Source organism: Brassica oleracea, chromosome C3, assembly GCF_000695525.1.
Source record: "Brassica oleracea var. oleracea cultivar TO1000 chromosome C3, BOL, whole genome shotgun sequence".
Classification (NCBI taxonomy): domain Eukaryota; kingdom Viridiplantae; phylum Streptophyta; class Magnoliopsida; order Brassicales; family Brassicaceae; genus Brassica; species Brassica oleracea.
In genome coordinates, this window is record NC_027750.1 from 6,567,573 (window position 1) to 6,581,736 (window position 14,164).

The window sequence follows — 14,164 nt, forward strand, 5'->3', positions numbered from 1 at the left end:
AGCACTTGCTTCGTTTACAAACTCTGCTTTGAACCTCACGTTCCTTAAGCTTCTCAAAAGTTCTTTTAACGTCTCCTCTAAGGTAAAATAGTTTCTGCTTTTATTTAGTTTCTTCATCTTCTTCCTCTGCTGCAACATCTCCACGTCTATATTGAAGAAATAAAGATGAAATATTCTCCAAGATCGGACGGCAGAAAATTCATCATCCCTTCTTTCTTATTCATCGTGGCTCTCTGTGTATTAGCTTTCATCAACGAAGTTAGATTCGACAGTTTCTTGAGTTTCGGACGATGTGCTTTGTCGAATGTTCCGAGGAACAGCAGTTCATTGGAGACACCGTTGTTGTCTTCTTCTTCAGATGATGATGAGATTAGGATACTTATTGGGATTCTTACACTTCCCGATCAGTACCCACGTCGGCATTTTCTCCGGATGATCTACGGCACGCAGGATGTTCCCGCCGGCGTTAAGATCGACGTGAAGTTTGTGTTCTGTAACTTGACTAAAGAAGACCAGAAAGTGCTTGTCGCTTTGGAGATCATGCGTTATGATGACATCATTATACTCAATTGCAACGAGAATATGAATAAAGGTAATTGGTTTATCTCGGTTTATAGTCAATTTCGGTTCGATTTGGGTTGAAGTTGATTTATTTAGTTCGCTTTGAAAACGAATTTCCCAATTCAAGCAACTGTTATTTTTGTTAGGTTTTGGTTTGGTATATACAGGCTTGGTTCTGATTTGGTATACCATTTTAGAATAAAGTTTTTTTTTGAAAAAAAACATTTTAGATTATAGTTCAATTCAGTTTAACATGGTTTCAATTTTTGTTTTATAAAAAATCGTTTATTTAGAGAATTTACAAGCGCAGTTAGGCTATAATTTTCTATATATTTAATTTATTTCAGTTTAGCAAAAAAAAAAAGAAGTTTGTTTCACTTTATATTAGGATTTGTTACTATATAAACACACAAAATTCCAGTTGAATTTATTCTATCTCTTTCGGTTCAGTTTTCAGTTCGATTTGGACTAGCTTAACCGATTGGAATAGTTGTAACACTTTTTAACTAATTTAATTCTTCTATTTACAGGCAAGACCTACACATACTTCTCAAGCTTACCAGACTTATTCAACGAAACCGATGCACCAAACCCACCATACCACTACGTAATGAAAGCCGATGATGACACGTATATAAGACAAGAAAGCCTCGTAGCATCTTTAAGACCATTACCTCGAGAAGATCTCTACTACGGCTATGTCATTCCATGTCCAAGCATGGACCCGTTCGTACATTACATGTCAGGAATGGGCTACTTAGTCTCGTGGGACATCGCAGTTTGGCTCAAAGACTCTGAAATTCCCAAGAAACATCTAGAAGGTCCTGAAGACAAAGTGTTTGGCGACTGGATTCGAGAAGGAAGACGAGGGAAGAACCGGTTTAATGCTAAATGGTCCATGTATAATTTCCCCGAGCCACCGACTAGATGCACACATGAGCTATGGCCTGATACTATTGCGGTTCATTTGTTGAAGAACCAAGAGAAGTGGATACGGACATTGAACTATTTCAATGTTACTAGCAATCTTAAGCCTTCTAAATTATACCACATACCGTAGATAGATCCATCTGATTTATTATAATTCATACTTGTTTTTTAATTGGTTTTGTGATCGTTAATGTCTTTTTAAAGTTTAAACAATCGTTTGTCTAACTAAGGATTTCAGATATGTTCAATAGTCTTAGAATACTTGTGGGCGTTTTCATGGTGGCCCAAAAAAACAATGTTCAACATCAATATATATTATCTTATAATCAGTTTAAGTACATTACATTACTTTTTAATGCTAATTTATTATACACCAAAATATAGACGATATTTACATCCAATAATTCTATAAAATAATTTTATTCACACCAAACTAAACTGAACCATTTGATAAAATTTTATGTCTCACGGTTTTGTTTGCACAATGTTAGAAATTTTATTTTTCTTCACTAATCTGCTTACTGAAATTATAAAACAAAACCGGGTTAACAAGGGAAGCTCCATGCAAACCGATTGCAGGGGTCGTATCGTCATTTCGTGCAGCTGACGAAGCGATTCGGCTTGGGCCATCAAAATGGGCTTCACGAGCTGGACACAGCTTTGTCTGTGACAGAACCTACACTATATCACAGGCGAATTAGCAAAAAGGCTTTTCTCAAACAAGAAAAAAAAAAAAGCGTGCGAGCTCGTGACCTAACGAACCTCAACGCCAGGTGACATTATCATTGCTCACGGCGAGAACGTTGGCCTCCTCGTCTCGTCTCCCTTTGAGTTTATCGAGGCCTTTTTTACTACTTACTGTCTTCTTCTTCAAAGCCGCCGTCGCCTGATTCCACCATCATCGAGGGCGACGGAGCAGCTAGGGTTTATCAATCGACCGTGAACCGTTTCGGTGATACTATTCGTCGATCTTCCGATTTGGTAAGGAATCTAGATAACGAGCTAACGTTCTTTGTTGATTCATGTGGACTTCGTGAGATTGGCTTTTGATCGATTCGATTCGATTCGATTCGATTCTGTCGATCTGTTTCTCGCCATTTGTATGTGTGTGTGTGTTTACTTCCATAGATAGTTTCGGTAAACCTGAGGAGTACGTATTGTGATTACACTCATTGCTTGTTGTGATTCTCTTTGATTTTATTCGTGATTGTAGTTTCATATGTATAGGCGTGGTTCTTGTGGCAATGAAGAATTGCTTTCTGCTGCAGCCTCTGTTGTTGCGGTTGCTATAAGATAGCTTTAACTTTTAGGTATTTGAAGATTCTGATTGGTTGATTAGCTCAGAGCAGTGTTAGAACTTGGAACATATCTTTTTGTGAATTGTTCAATATTGATGACATGCCTTTGATTATGTGTTGCTTCTGAATGGTCAGTGTTTGTTTGCTGAGCTTCTTTTCTACACTAGAAGATGGGAAGCAGTCCAGCTCCGTTTCCGGATATTGGCAGGAAAGCCAAAGGTAAGTTTAGCAGATCGTTGTCATTGCTTTTTCTGTGTTTGTGGTTCCCTTTTGCTTCTCAGTGCTGGCCATTTATTTACTATTTGATAATTTGCAGATCTCCTGAACAAGGATTACATTTTCGACCAGAAGTTTACTCTGACAATGCTGAGTGCCACTGGAACGGTATGTCGTATATCAGCTGCAATCTTAGTAGGCTAAATGCTTATATGACCTGCTGAAAATTATCATGCCTTCAATGTAGAATCTCTGCGGGTACATGTTTTTTTGGGGGTGGGGGGGGGTTCAAAAGTTAGAGATGCATACCATAAAATTCGTTATTAGAAAGAAGCAGTCAACTCAATTAAAAATAGGAGTACTTCAGAATAGCTGCTCTGCATGCCTTTGATTTGATTCGTAAAATTGTTGCACTAGTTCGTAGAAGCAGGTTCTTTGATAGCTCGTATTTCGTAGTTAATGTACATACTCTGGTTTCCAAAAACATGGACTTCGTAAGCTGGAGAACATTTGTTGTAGTTTTGTTGTCAGCTAATTATGATTGTTTGGCTCAGTTTCTACTTCAAACAGTTGCACTTAATTAACTTTGAACCTATTTAACTATACCGTAATATAATTTTCTTTCCAACAGGAATTCGTGGCGACAGGTTTGCAGAAGGATGATTTATTTTTTGGCGACATAAGCACACTATATAAAGGTCAAAACACCATTGTTGATCTGAAAATCGACAGCCACTCAAGTGTAAGTAAATATCTGTAGTGATGCATGCTTTCTGATCTTTTGCACCTTAACTGTCCTTAAACCATATTACCGAAACGTATTTATGCAGGTGTCGACAAAAGTAACTGTCAAAAATCTCATGCCATCTGCTAAAGTTGTTATCAGCTTCAAAATACCTGATCACAAGTCTGGCAAGGTCAGTGCATTATAACTCATATAAGAAACGACTACTCTAGTCTCAGTCAGTTTCTGCACGCTTTAGTCTTAACATGTGTCTCTGTTATAATTCAGCTGGATGTGCAATACGTTCATCCCCATGCGACGCTCAATTCCAGCATTGGCCTCAACCCAACTCCTCTGCTTGATCTGTCAGCAACTATCGGAAGCCAGACTGTTTCCCTTGGTGGTGAAGTTGGTTTCGACACAGCTTCCTCGTCACTAACCAAGTACAACGCCGGAATTAGTTTCAACAAGCCAGACTTCTCTGCTGCGCTCATGCTGTAAGTAACAACAAACACCATGCTCCTCCCTTTAAAACCCTTTTATGGAACTGAAAAGAGTGATATAACTTGTAGGGAGGATAAAGGGGAGAGTCTAAGAGCTACTTACGTCCACACGGTGAATCCAACCACATCCGTTGGTGCAGAACTGATCCGTCGCTTTTCCAATCATGCCAACAGTTTCACCATCGGAAGCTCTTACTCCGTGGATCCTTTTACAACGGTGAAGACAAGACTCTCTAACAATGGGAAAGCAGGGATGGTGGTACAAAGGGAATGGAGACCCAAGTCTCTCATAACTCTCTCAGCTGAATATGACTCGAAGGCTGTGAACTCTTCACCGAGGGTTGGTCTCGCTCTCGCCCTCAAACCATAAAAGAAGCAAGTGTTCTCTCAACTTGGAATACAATTTTTTCACCATGCCCAAAGAAATGTATTTTGGGTTATTAAATCACTTTTGCACTAATCTTTTGCTTTATTTATTTTCATGGTGTGATATGAAAGAAAAGGGAGTGAGAAAACCCCATTTTTGGAAAAGAAAGTTGTTTTTGTTTCTTTAGACTTCTGTTTCAAGTTGATCAGTTTGTAGAGATACAAATACAGTAGGCCAACATAGATATAGTCCATCAGGATGGGCTGATATCATCAATCAATAAAAGATTTGGCTAAGAGTAATTCTGCAAATTCAAACTTTTCTGTCTTGCTTATTAAGACCAATCATTCATTAGTCTACCAAAGAGATCTGTTCTGACAACGCATTCCTTGGTGAAAAGATCTAGCCAGTCTTTTCTATTATCTTTTTTTTGTCTCACTGAGATTTGAGAGTTCACTACCTAAATAATCTAAGCAAAACAAACGGAGTGATGTTTGAAAGGTATCAGTTTTCACCACCTCAGCATTGAGTATACTTGCATTTTCCATAATAGTAATTACCTTCCATATTTTAAAATTTTCTTTCCTATGAGACTAATCTTAAAATCAAATAACTTTTTACGGTTTATAATATCTAAACTTTAATAGTAAACATTGATTCATTTTTTTAAAGAAAAAAAACGAAAAATTTGACCAATAATAAAAAAAAGAACAGAAATGTCTCAAACAAATCTTGACCATAAATCATTCAAATTCAGCAACCTCATTAATAGTCATAAATTCAAAGAAAATTACAAAACTCAAATTTGTTTTTCTTTTCTCTTTCATTTTACACTTGTTCCTTAACCTCTTTGCATTTGTCACTATCACCATTCACCACACTCTAACATAGCTTTACATTTTTTTCTGAACTACTCCTTTTCTATTTAACTCTCTCTGTAAAGTTTTTCTCGCGAAATTTGTCAAAGAAAATGAAAAAAGAACCCTTATTATAAATTGAAAGAGACCATCTCTTCTTGATCTCTCAAAGCTTTCACTTTTTAAAAGAATCTTCTCCTTAGTTCACACACTTTTCTCAAAAATCCTCTGTTTTCTCTTCTCCCTTTTGTCTCTGCTTTGATCTCATCTAAATAAACAAAAAAAAAATGAAAGAGTATTGGACATCACTAGCATCACTCCTCGGCGTCTTAGCTTTCTGTCAGAGCCTAATGCAATCAATAATCCCACCGGAGCTCCGTTTCGCCTTCCTCAAATTCTTCAACCGAACCTTCCACCTCTTCTCCTCCTACTGCTACTTCGACATAACGGAGCTCGACGGCGTCAACACCAACGAGCTCTACAACGCCGTCCAGCTCTACCTCAGCACCTCCGTTTCCATCGCCGGCAACCGTTTAAGCCTCACCCGCGCCGTCAACTCCTCCTCCATCACGTTCGGTCTCTCCAACAACGACTCCATCGTCGACACTTTCAACAACGCCACCGTCCTCTGGGAGCACGTCGTCACTCAGAGACAAACTCAGACGTTCGCGTGGAGACCGTTACCTGAAGAGAAACGTGGGTTCACTCTCCGTATCAAGAAGAGAGACAAAACATTGATCTTAAACTCTTATCTTGATTTCATCGCGGAGAAAGCTAAGGAGATCCGTCGGAAGAACCAGGACCGGTTGCTTTACACGAACACGCGAGGCGGGTCTCTGGACTCGAGAGGGCATCCTTGGGAGTCTGTTCCTTTCAAGCATCCGAGCACGTTCGAGACTCTTGCGATGGATCCGAAAAAGAAGCAAGAGATCATGGATGATCTTAAGGATTTTGTGTTAGGTCAAATGTTTTATCAGAAGACAGGTAGGGCTTGGAAGAGAGGTTACTTGCTGTATGGGCCACCGGGTACCGGTAAGTCTAGTATGATCGCAGCCATGGCGAATTATCTAGGCTATGATATTTACGATCTTGAACTCACTGAGGTGCATAGCAACTCGGAGTTGAGGAAGCTGCTGATGAAAACGAGTTCTAAGTCGATAATAGTGATCGAAGACATCGACTGTTCTATCAATTTGACGAACCGGAATAAGAGCAGTGGATTCAAAACCGGTCCTGAGCATAGGCAAGTGAAATATTAGTTTTAATAATTGTTTTAAAAATTATTTTTACTAAATAGTTTAATTAAGACCTCCAAAATCTCAGGATCGGCTCTGAAATACGAAGTGGGTCGGGTTCGGGTGAAGAGTCTGGTAACGGGAACACGATAACGTTGTCGGGTTTGTTGAACTTTACGGACGGGCTTTGGTCTTGTTGTGGAAGCGAGAGGATCTTTATCTTTACGACCAATCATATAGAGAAGCTTGATCCTGCGTTGCTTAGGAGTGGGAGGATGGACATGCATGTGTGCATGAGTTACTGTGATTTCTCGTCGTTGAAGATTTTGTTGAGGAACTATTTAGGGTACGAGGAGGAAGACGTGGACGACGACGTTTTGAAGGAGATGGAGAGAGTGGTTGAGAAGGCGGAGATGACGCCTGCGGATGTAAGCGAGGCTTTGATCAAGAATAGGAGGGATAAGGAGAAGGCGGTTAGGGAGTTGTTGGTGAAGTTGAAGAGTAGATGGGAGAGAAATGTGAAAGGTGGGAAGTTGAGGGGTCAAAGTGGAAATTTGAGGGAGTTGGAAATTGTGGAGGAAGAAGAGAAAAGGGCTATAGATAGTCAAAATGAAGATGGTGATGATGTTGAAGATGAAACTGAGCTCGTGGACAATGTTGGTAAAGACTAGAGAGGATTCAAAATAAACAATGTACAAGAAAATGGTGAAAACTTGTTATCTTTCTTCTTTTCTTTACTTGATATGGGTTTTCTATTTTTTTTATTTTGGTTGTTGAAGTGGTAGTTGAAACCCTGAAAGTGACATAGCTAGAACATGTTAGAGTTGTGAAAGTTTTAACTAAACGAAAGTGATGGAAAAGTCTCACAAAGGTGGTCAGTAAAGCAAATGGTTGATGAGGATATTGTATGTGGGAAATGGGAATGAAAAATGCAAAATGTTTATCTCATTGGGTACTATTAATTAGCATTGTCAACTATAAAATAATATTGGACCAAAAATTAGTCAAATTATAACCATGTGTTGTCAATATTATAGTATTTAAAGTATACATTCTTATATTACTGCGAAATTTTGGATTGAAATCGAGGATCCTCCTAAATTTAAATTAAAACATATGTATATAGTATTAGTTTTTGTTTCCAGCGTTACTCAGTTATATAGCCATATGTACATGATTGTACCAGCTGATTCGTTTTATAACGGTTATTATATCATGTACACTCATGGTTTGATTATCATACTATTTGTAGGTTTTGGGTTGGATAATCAATAGTAATCACATGTTAAGTACTTAAATTATCCATCCAAAGTAATATTGTTATTTTTACTCAACAAGTTTATATGATTTAAGAAAATATTGACGGAATTTATCAAAAACCTATACAAGAATTTGGATACTGTGCTTAAAACTAAGTGTAAGCCAACCATGACTGAAAATATATCAGAACTCGGAAATATATTTTAAAATATTATAATATCTGAAACAACCGATTCAAACTATTCTTTTAAAAGTCTATGGTCTAAGTCAAGATATTTGAAATCTCTATAGTTTGAAATATTGTAATATCTGAAAGTTCAACCAATTAAGTTCCAAAACATATTTTCAAACATAAGTTATCCAGTCTCAAGGATTTAACTCAATTACTAAAATATTAAAAATCACAATAACTACAATTGTCTTTTCATAGATGATAAGGGATCAAACTGATTACTATAGTACCTAAAGCTCTAAAGAACACACATGATTCTCGCACTAAGACGATAGTGGATAATTGCAAACGGTTTCAGACATCTCGCTACCTTCATGTAACGCATGCAATGCCATTTGTTAATCCTGTGATTGTTATAATTGGTAGTTTTGTGTGGTGACAATATAGCTGTCATGTATTATTAGGTATGGAGTTTATAATCATCTTTCCACTATAATATTAATATGCGTAGGTTCTTATATGTCAATGAACACATGTTTTTATATGTTCTTTTAATCAAAAGTGAAGTGTTAAAGACTTAAAGTTAACGATTTGGTAGACCAAGTTGCTCAAAATCTCTGTTTTCATCTCTTTGGAGGTTTGTGTTTAAAATAGTTATGTTATTATTCAATTGATTTCTTATAATCAACTTGACCACTAGACATCACTCTAGAATAAAACACAAATTTGTAAATTCTTGTTATTGTTTTATTTTTGCAAACCGTAGTTAGGACGGATTGCAATTGGTGTTAATATTCACATGACATTATTATTTTAAAGAAAATAAAGAAATGTCATGGTGGATATTTGACCTAAGAATGACGTGTTTTTTTCTTCTTTGAAAAAGGGCATAAGAATGACATGTTTCATTGCTGTATTTCGGCTGGTATAGTGCGTTTCATATTTTAAAAAAGAAAAGAAATGTATATCGTTACTGGAGTTACGACCCTTCAACAAAGCCTTATTATAGAAACATGCAAAGGCCTAAACCCATAGAGCAAATGTCATTAACCAAAACATCCTCATGATCAGATTTTTTTTGTTTTATGCGTGTAAACTTGCACACACAACACATTATATGTTCATGTCAGTGTATAACATTTTGCATTTGTTATGCTTATATTTGCAATGTAATAATATTTAGCGAGAAACCATTTCAAAATTGTTTGTATGTTGTCTTTATAGGATAAAATAGCTTATCTTTTCAACAAAACTACAATTATTCAAATAATTTTATATCAACTATCATTTGCGAATGATTAACAGACTGGAAGAATTTTGCCAAGTATATTTCATGATAAACTTAATATTGTGTAACATATTCCAGTAATGATAATCGAAACTAAATGTAAAAACAAATGTAATAAAAACAGAACATAACAATGAGTCGGATGTCAAGATACACAAGTACACAAAACCTTACATGAAAAAGAGAAAAACAGAATTAACTTCCAACAACGGCCAAACTCATTATGACATTTGAGAAAAAAATTATAGACAAATGAAACTCTCTTAAGAGAAACTTTATCAATTGCACATGTAGACTCCGGTTTCGAACCTGTGATCTACCTCATAGAAATCCATATTCCCCTCAGCAGCTGGGCGTAAACTGATACCAGAAAAAGAACTCTTTCCCTGAACCGAGAACTTCACGTAGCATATGATCTCTGGTTCTTCTTCGCTGTTATCTGAGTCTAAAGGCATCCGCGCTCTTAGCCTCCCGGGACTTCCATTGAGAGGAATCTCAGGGACTTGCCATTTCAGTTCTCGATCGGTTCTGTTCAGTATCGCTTTAGGAGAAACCTTAAGCAACGTGGGATCAACAGGGAGTTTCAGAATAAAGTCGACGTCTTTCAGAGGCTGAGGTAGGTCCGGGCTTGAGACGTATTGTATCATCAGCGAGAGTAAAGTACCACTGACTCGTTTCACCATACGGACTCTAAGAGGCAAAGGTGTTAGCTTAGGTTGCAAGCTATACTTCAAGATAGGGATTGGTTCCTCTGAAGGAGCGGTTCTCACGTGAAACAAACCGTTCCCTAAGCTACTGATCCGAGAACTCTGCATAGAGAATCTCTTAACAGGAGTAGTACCTTCAACACGGAACGAGAACTCTGTTTCTTTCTCTTCACCAGAGCCTTTAGGTGGCATTGTTTTCAGATAGATCACACCCATTAGTCCTACTCTAGCAAGCAATGATTCCCTAAACTCGGTTCTAATTTCCTCAGAGATATACATTTCAGGACCTTTCATCTCAGGCTTCTTAACAAGGTTATCGACATTACCTCCATCTTTTCCCTCCACTGCCTTGGGATCACTGGTGTGCAAGAGCTCAAGCCCGCCGAGTCCTTCCTTCTTTTGAATCTTCTTTGGTCCCATAAACTCCGAAGGATCCAACCCACCTCCCCAGGCATCACTAAACGATTCAAAAGTCTCCCCAATCGTCGCCTGCTCGTTGCTGAACGCAATCCCACCGTACTCCCCTTCGAACCCTTCCACGTTGATGTGTGTAGACTGCGTTGCTTCCGCTGGAGGCAATGTAGTCACCTCAAGTCCCGCCAAAGCTAAAGTCAGATCCTGTGAGGAAGGATCCTTCGTCTTCTTGAACCCGCCTACAAGTTCTTTCTCCTTATTGATCTCCTCACTCGCCGCGAAAGGATCTTTATTCTCCACCTCCGGCTCTTCCTTCACCTGCTCTGCTTCTTGCACCACAGGAGCCAAGCTCGCAGCCATTTCATCCCCCGCGGCGATAGTCTCCGCCGGCAACTCGAATCTCGCGTTGGAGAACGCGTTCACAGCAGCCTGATGCTCCGCGGCGTGAGACTCCACCGCCATCCAGCTATCAGCTCCTCTGATCTTGTTCTCCGTATCCAAAGCCGAGTGGACCATCTTCGCGATCCCATCTCCGTGCATCGCACCAAGCATCGCTGCAAGACGAATGTTACTAACACCACGCAAGACGATGTCAAGCGCCATGTAGACCTCAGCGTACTTCCTCCCAAGCTTCTCGGGAGTCACCTCGACTCCGCGGCACGCGGTCACGATAACGCTAACGGCCTGGTTCACGATGTGGATACACTCGAAGACGTTGATCGAGTTGTCGTGATCCGCGACGGTTACGCCGAGGATGTAGATCGAGTTCACGAGGCGGTAGACGACGCGGTACTTGCTCTCCACGCCGACGATTACTTGTCCGTTTGACGCCGCGAGGGGATCGTCGCCTACGAATTCCGCCGCGGCTGCGTCGTCGGGATCTGCGGCGGAGGAGGAGGAGGAGGAAGGTTGAGTGTGTTTCCGATTGGAAGGAGGTTGTTGCTGCTTAGAGGAGGAGAATGCTTGGCGCGTTTGGCGGAAGTAGGAGAGAGCGATTAGGGCTCGTGCCGGTGGGAACCATTCTCTGGTTTGGAGTAAGATGTCAGATCCGTTTACAGGTTGAAGAGCTAGGGCTAGGCACGACATGATCGCGATTCGAATTTGATCTGTGAGATTCTATAGCTCGCGAATCTTCAATCTCGATGTAGCCTCGGTTCGATTAATCAATCATTCAGAGCATCATCAGATCTGAAAACAATCGGGGAAGAAGAAGAATGAAAAGGAAAAGAAAGTGATATTCGTAAAACGACATCGTTTGCTACATTATTCTTGTTTTACTGTATTGGGCCTAAAACTGAGCTGGAACATAGGCCTAATTGAAGAGAAATTGTTTGCCACTTTTCAGGTTTCTGGTTCAGCATCAAGGTCCATTCGGGTTTTGTATGTTTCGGTTAATAATATTTTGAATCCAAATATTTTGATGGAATTTAAATCTAAAGTGAAATCCAATATTACTCAACTTGTGGATTTGAAGAACAAGAGCAAACAAATCCATGCTTTTTATCTGGTTTTTGACGTAATTTAAGCAGAGATGATGCTTTGTTGTTCTCTCCGGACAATCCACGACAAAGAAAAACGATAAAAACTTTAAGAGAATAAATCAAGTAACCTAATAGCTTCTCCAAACAAACAAGAGATGAACACAAGATAAAAAGAAAAGAGAATTGATTTTGAAATCCGTATTAACCACTCGAAGACTGGATTTCTCCTCAGCCAGCAAGATTTATCTTCCACAGTCTAGCCAAATAAATCAAACTTTTGTTTCTTTCTTTTTTTTTTCTCTTTTTTCTCGATAGGTCTTTTACTTTTTTTTTTTCTTTTTTTTTATAGAAGAATGACGATAGGTAAGATAGTGGTCCAGATTTGAGATAGGAGAAAGAAGAAGAAGTGTTTTATGGAAGATGAAAAAGATGGAAAGATAGTACCGGTTGAGTGGTTCTGATACCACTTGATACGTCCTAGATCGAACAGGATCACTCAAACGGACTGAAGGGATATGAACTAGCCAAAAGGGAGAACTGGTGGATTGACTGGTGACACAAGAGGTGCGGAAAGTCTCTTGATACTACCAGACTTCAGTTGTTGCTTGATATGACGCACAAGTCCAACAAAAGAAGGGTTTCTAAACGTTGCTTGATATGACGCACAAGTCCAACGAAATAGAGAATGTTTACTTGGAGGAACCTCAACAAGAAACAAGAATTGTTCTACAAAGAACAAATGAGATAGACTTAAAAAAAGGGGAAAAAGAATATTTTATTTTGTGGCTCATAGGCCATGGCTCATAGGCCCTATTTATAGGATTACAAGTTATAAAAATCAAAAGAAGAATGCGCTAAAAACAAAACATTGAAAATAGAAACAAAGACTTGACTAAATAAAGTCTTTGACTGAAACTTGAACTGCCTCTTGATATAGCCACGACTTTGACTTGGTGAAGTGAAGAATATACTCATGAAATGGGCCAAGACATGTCTCTTTAAAGCCTGGTCGAAATCCATCTTTTTTCTTAACCAATTTTTATCGGTTTCTCCATTTGGCCCAAACAAGTCTGTTTTTGAATCTTTTTTGAAAACCATCAAGCCCAAGGCTTTCTTAGTAGACATTTAGAACATGAATAATCACCTTTGGAATGATAGAATTTATCGTTGGTTCATCAGAAAGAAGGTTAGCCATTTCCAGCTTCTCGGGTGGTCTGAATTCGCGAGAACTGAAGATCACCTGATTTGTAAATGGCATAACTACCACATATGAACTCCATTTGATCTGATTTTTCTTCGAGTAGTTCCGTAATTGAGTTTAGAACATTCTCCAAGTGATTTCATACGTAGAAGCCTCGTGGTATGGAAGATACAAATCAAACAATGAACATATATCTATACTGCTCCTCATGATCAAGCCATGCATGTATGTTTTGTCCGGTACGCTATCCAAGGACGCATCATTCCCTCCCTCTTGAAAATGATTTGACCTCAAATCCATTTTAACTGTATCAAAAGGAAGAAAGTTTTTTTTATAAGATTAAATAACCAAGATTATAAGATTAGATAACCTCATTATAAGATTAGATAACCGAGATTAATAACAACTTTTACACGCAGAAAAGAAGAAAGAAAGTTTGTTTTTTTGGCTGCATCAAAAAGATCAAACAACAAACATATGGTTCCCCGACGTCCTAAGAAACATCATCGAAATTGACGAACAAGATAATGAGGGAAACTAGATTTGTTGTAAAGAAGAAAGAAAGTTAATATCTAGTTTTGTCGAGGAAGAGATCAATCACATTCAAAATAACCCTTTGACATTGATTTTTTAATAATAAGATCATAACCTGAACCACCGCCACTCCTGCTAAGAACTTAAGTGGAGCGTACTAAGAGAACCACCACTATTGCCAGGATGAAAGGAATGATGAATGGGTGTCAAGGTGGTTCATGATAGCTTCGACTGGACGGTGGTACAATGGGCGCGGCGGCAACCACCTGTAGGACCGATAGGTGATGGTCATGGCTGGGGAGGCTTAGGATGACTGCGGCCATAGGACATGCTTGGGAACACTCTTGTTCTTGGGAAAGCAACAAAATCAATCCGGCAACGAGCGTGTCTCTGGAAGGGGAAGGGGGGGGGGGGTG

At 38.9% G+C, this 14,164-nt stretch overlaps 4 protein-coding genes across 5 annotated transcripts; 3 read left to right on the plus strand and 1 right to left on the minus strand.

The window, feature by feature from the left end:
- Positions 1-1,635, plus strand: LOC106333416. The gene is made up of 2 exons (XM_013771861.1): positions 1-592; positions 1,092-1,635. The coding sequence occupies exons 1-2, from the start codon at positions 166-168 to the stop codon at positions 1,619-1,621; spliced, it is 957 nt and encodes a 318-aa protein (XP_013627315.1). The 5' UTR covers positions 1-165; the 3' UTR covers positions 1,622-1,635.
- A 590-nt stretch (positions 1,636-2,225) lies between these two features.
- On the plus strand, positions 2,226-4,788 carry LOC106331408 (mitochondrial outer membrane protein porin 4). 2 transcript variants are annotated; one of them, XM_013769755.1, is made up of 7 exons: positions 2,226-2,472; positions 2,925-3,008; positions 3,106-3,173; positions 3,637-3,747; positions 3,836-3,922; positions 4,018-4,226; positions 4,302-4,788. In XM_013769755.1, the coding sequence occupies exons 2-7, from the start codon at positions 2,960-2,962 to the stop codon at positions 4,600-4,602; spliced, it is 825 nt and encodes a 274-aa protein (XP_013625209.1). In that variant the 5' UTR covers positions 2,226-2,472; positions 2,925-2,959; the 3' UTR covers positions 4,603-4,788. The 2 variants fall into 2 exon arrangements, with proteins under 2 accessions (XP_013625209.1, XP_013625210.1); XM_013769756.1 differs by lacking the exon at positions 2,226-2,472 and adding an exon at positions 2,783-2,801.
- Positions 4,789-5,580: 792 nt separating this feature from the next.
- Positions 5,581-7,594, plus strand: LOC106332606 (probable mitochondrial chaperone BCS1-B). Its single transcript, XM_013771087.1, has 2 exons — positions 5,581-6,699; positions 6,780-7,594. The coding sequence occupies exons 1-2, from the start codon at positions 5,744-5,746 to the stop codon at positions 7,360-7,362; spliced, it is 1,539 nt and encodes a 512-aa protein (XP_013626541.1). The 5' UTR covers positions 5,581-5,743; the 3' UTR covers positions 7,363-7,594.
- Positions 7,595-9,489: 1,895 nt separating this feature from the next.
- On the minus strand, positions 9,490-11,748 carry LOC106335463. The gene has a single exon (XM_013773985.1). The coding sequence runs from the start codon at positions 11,616-11,618 to the stop codon at positions 9,690-9,692; it is 1,929 nt and encodes a 642-aa protein (XP_013629439.1). The 5' UTR covers positions 11,619-11,748; the 3' UTR covers positions 9,490-9,689.
- Positions 11,749-14,164: the final 2,416 nt, after the last annotated feature.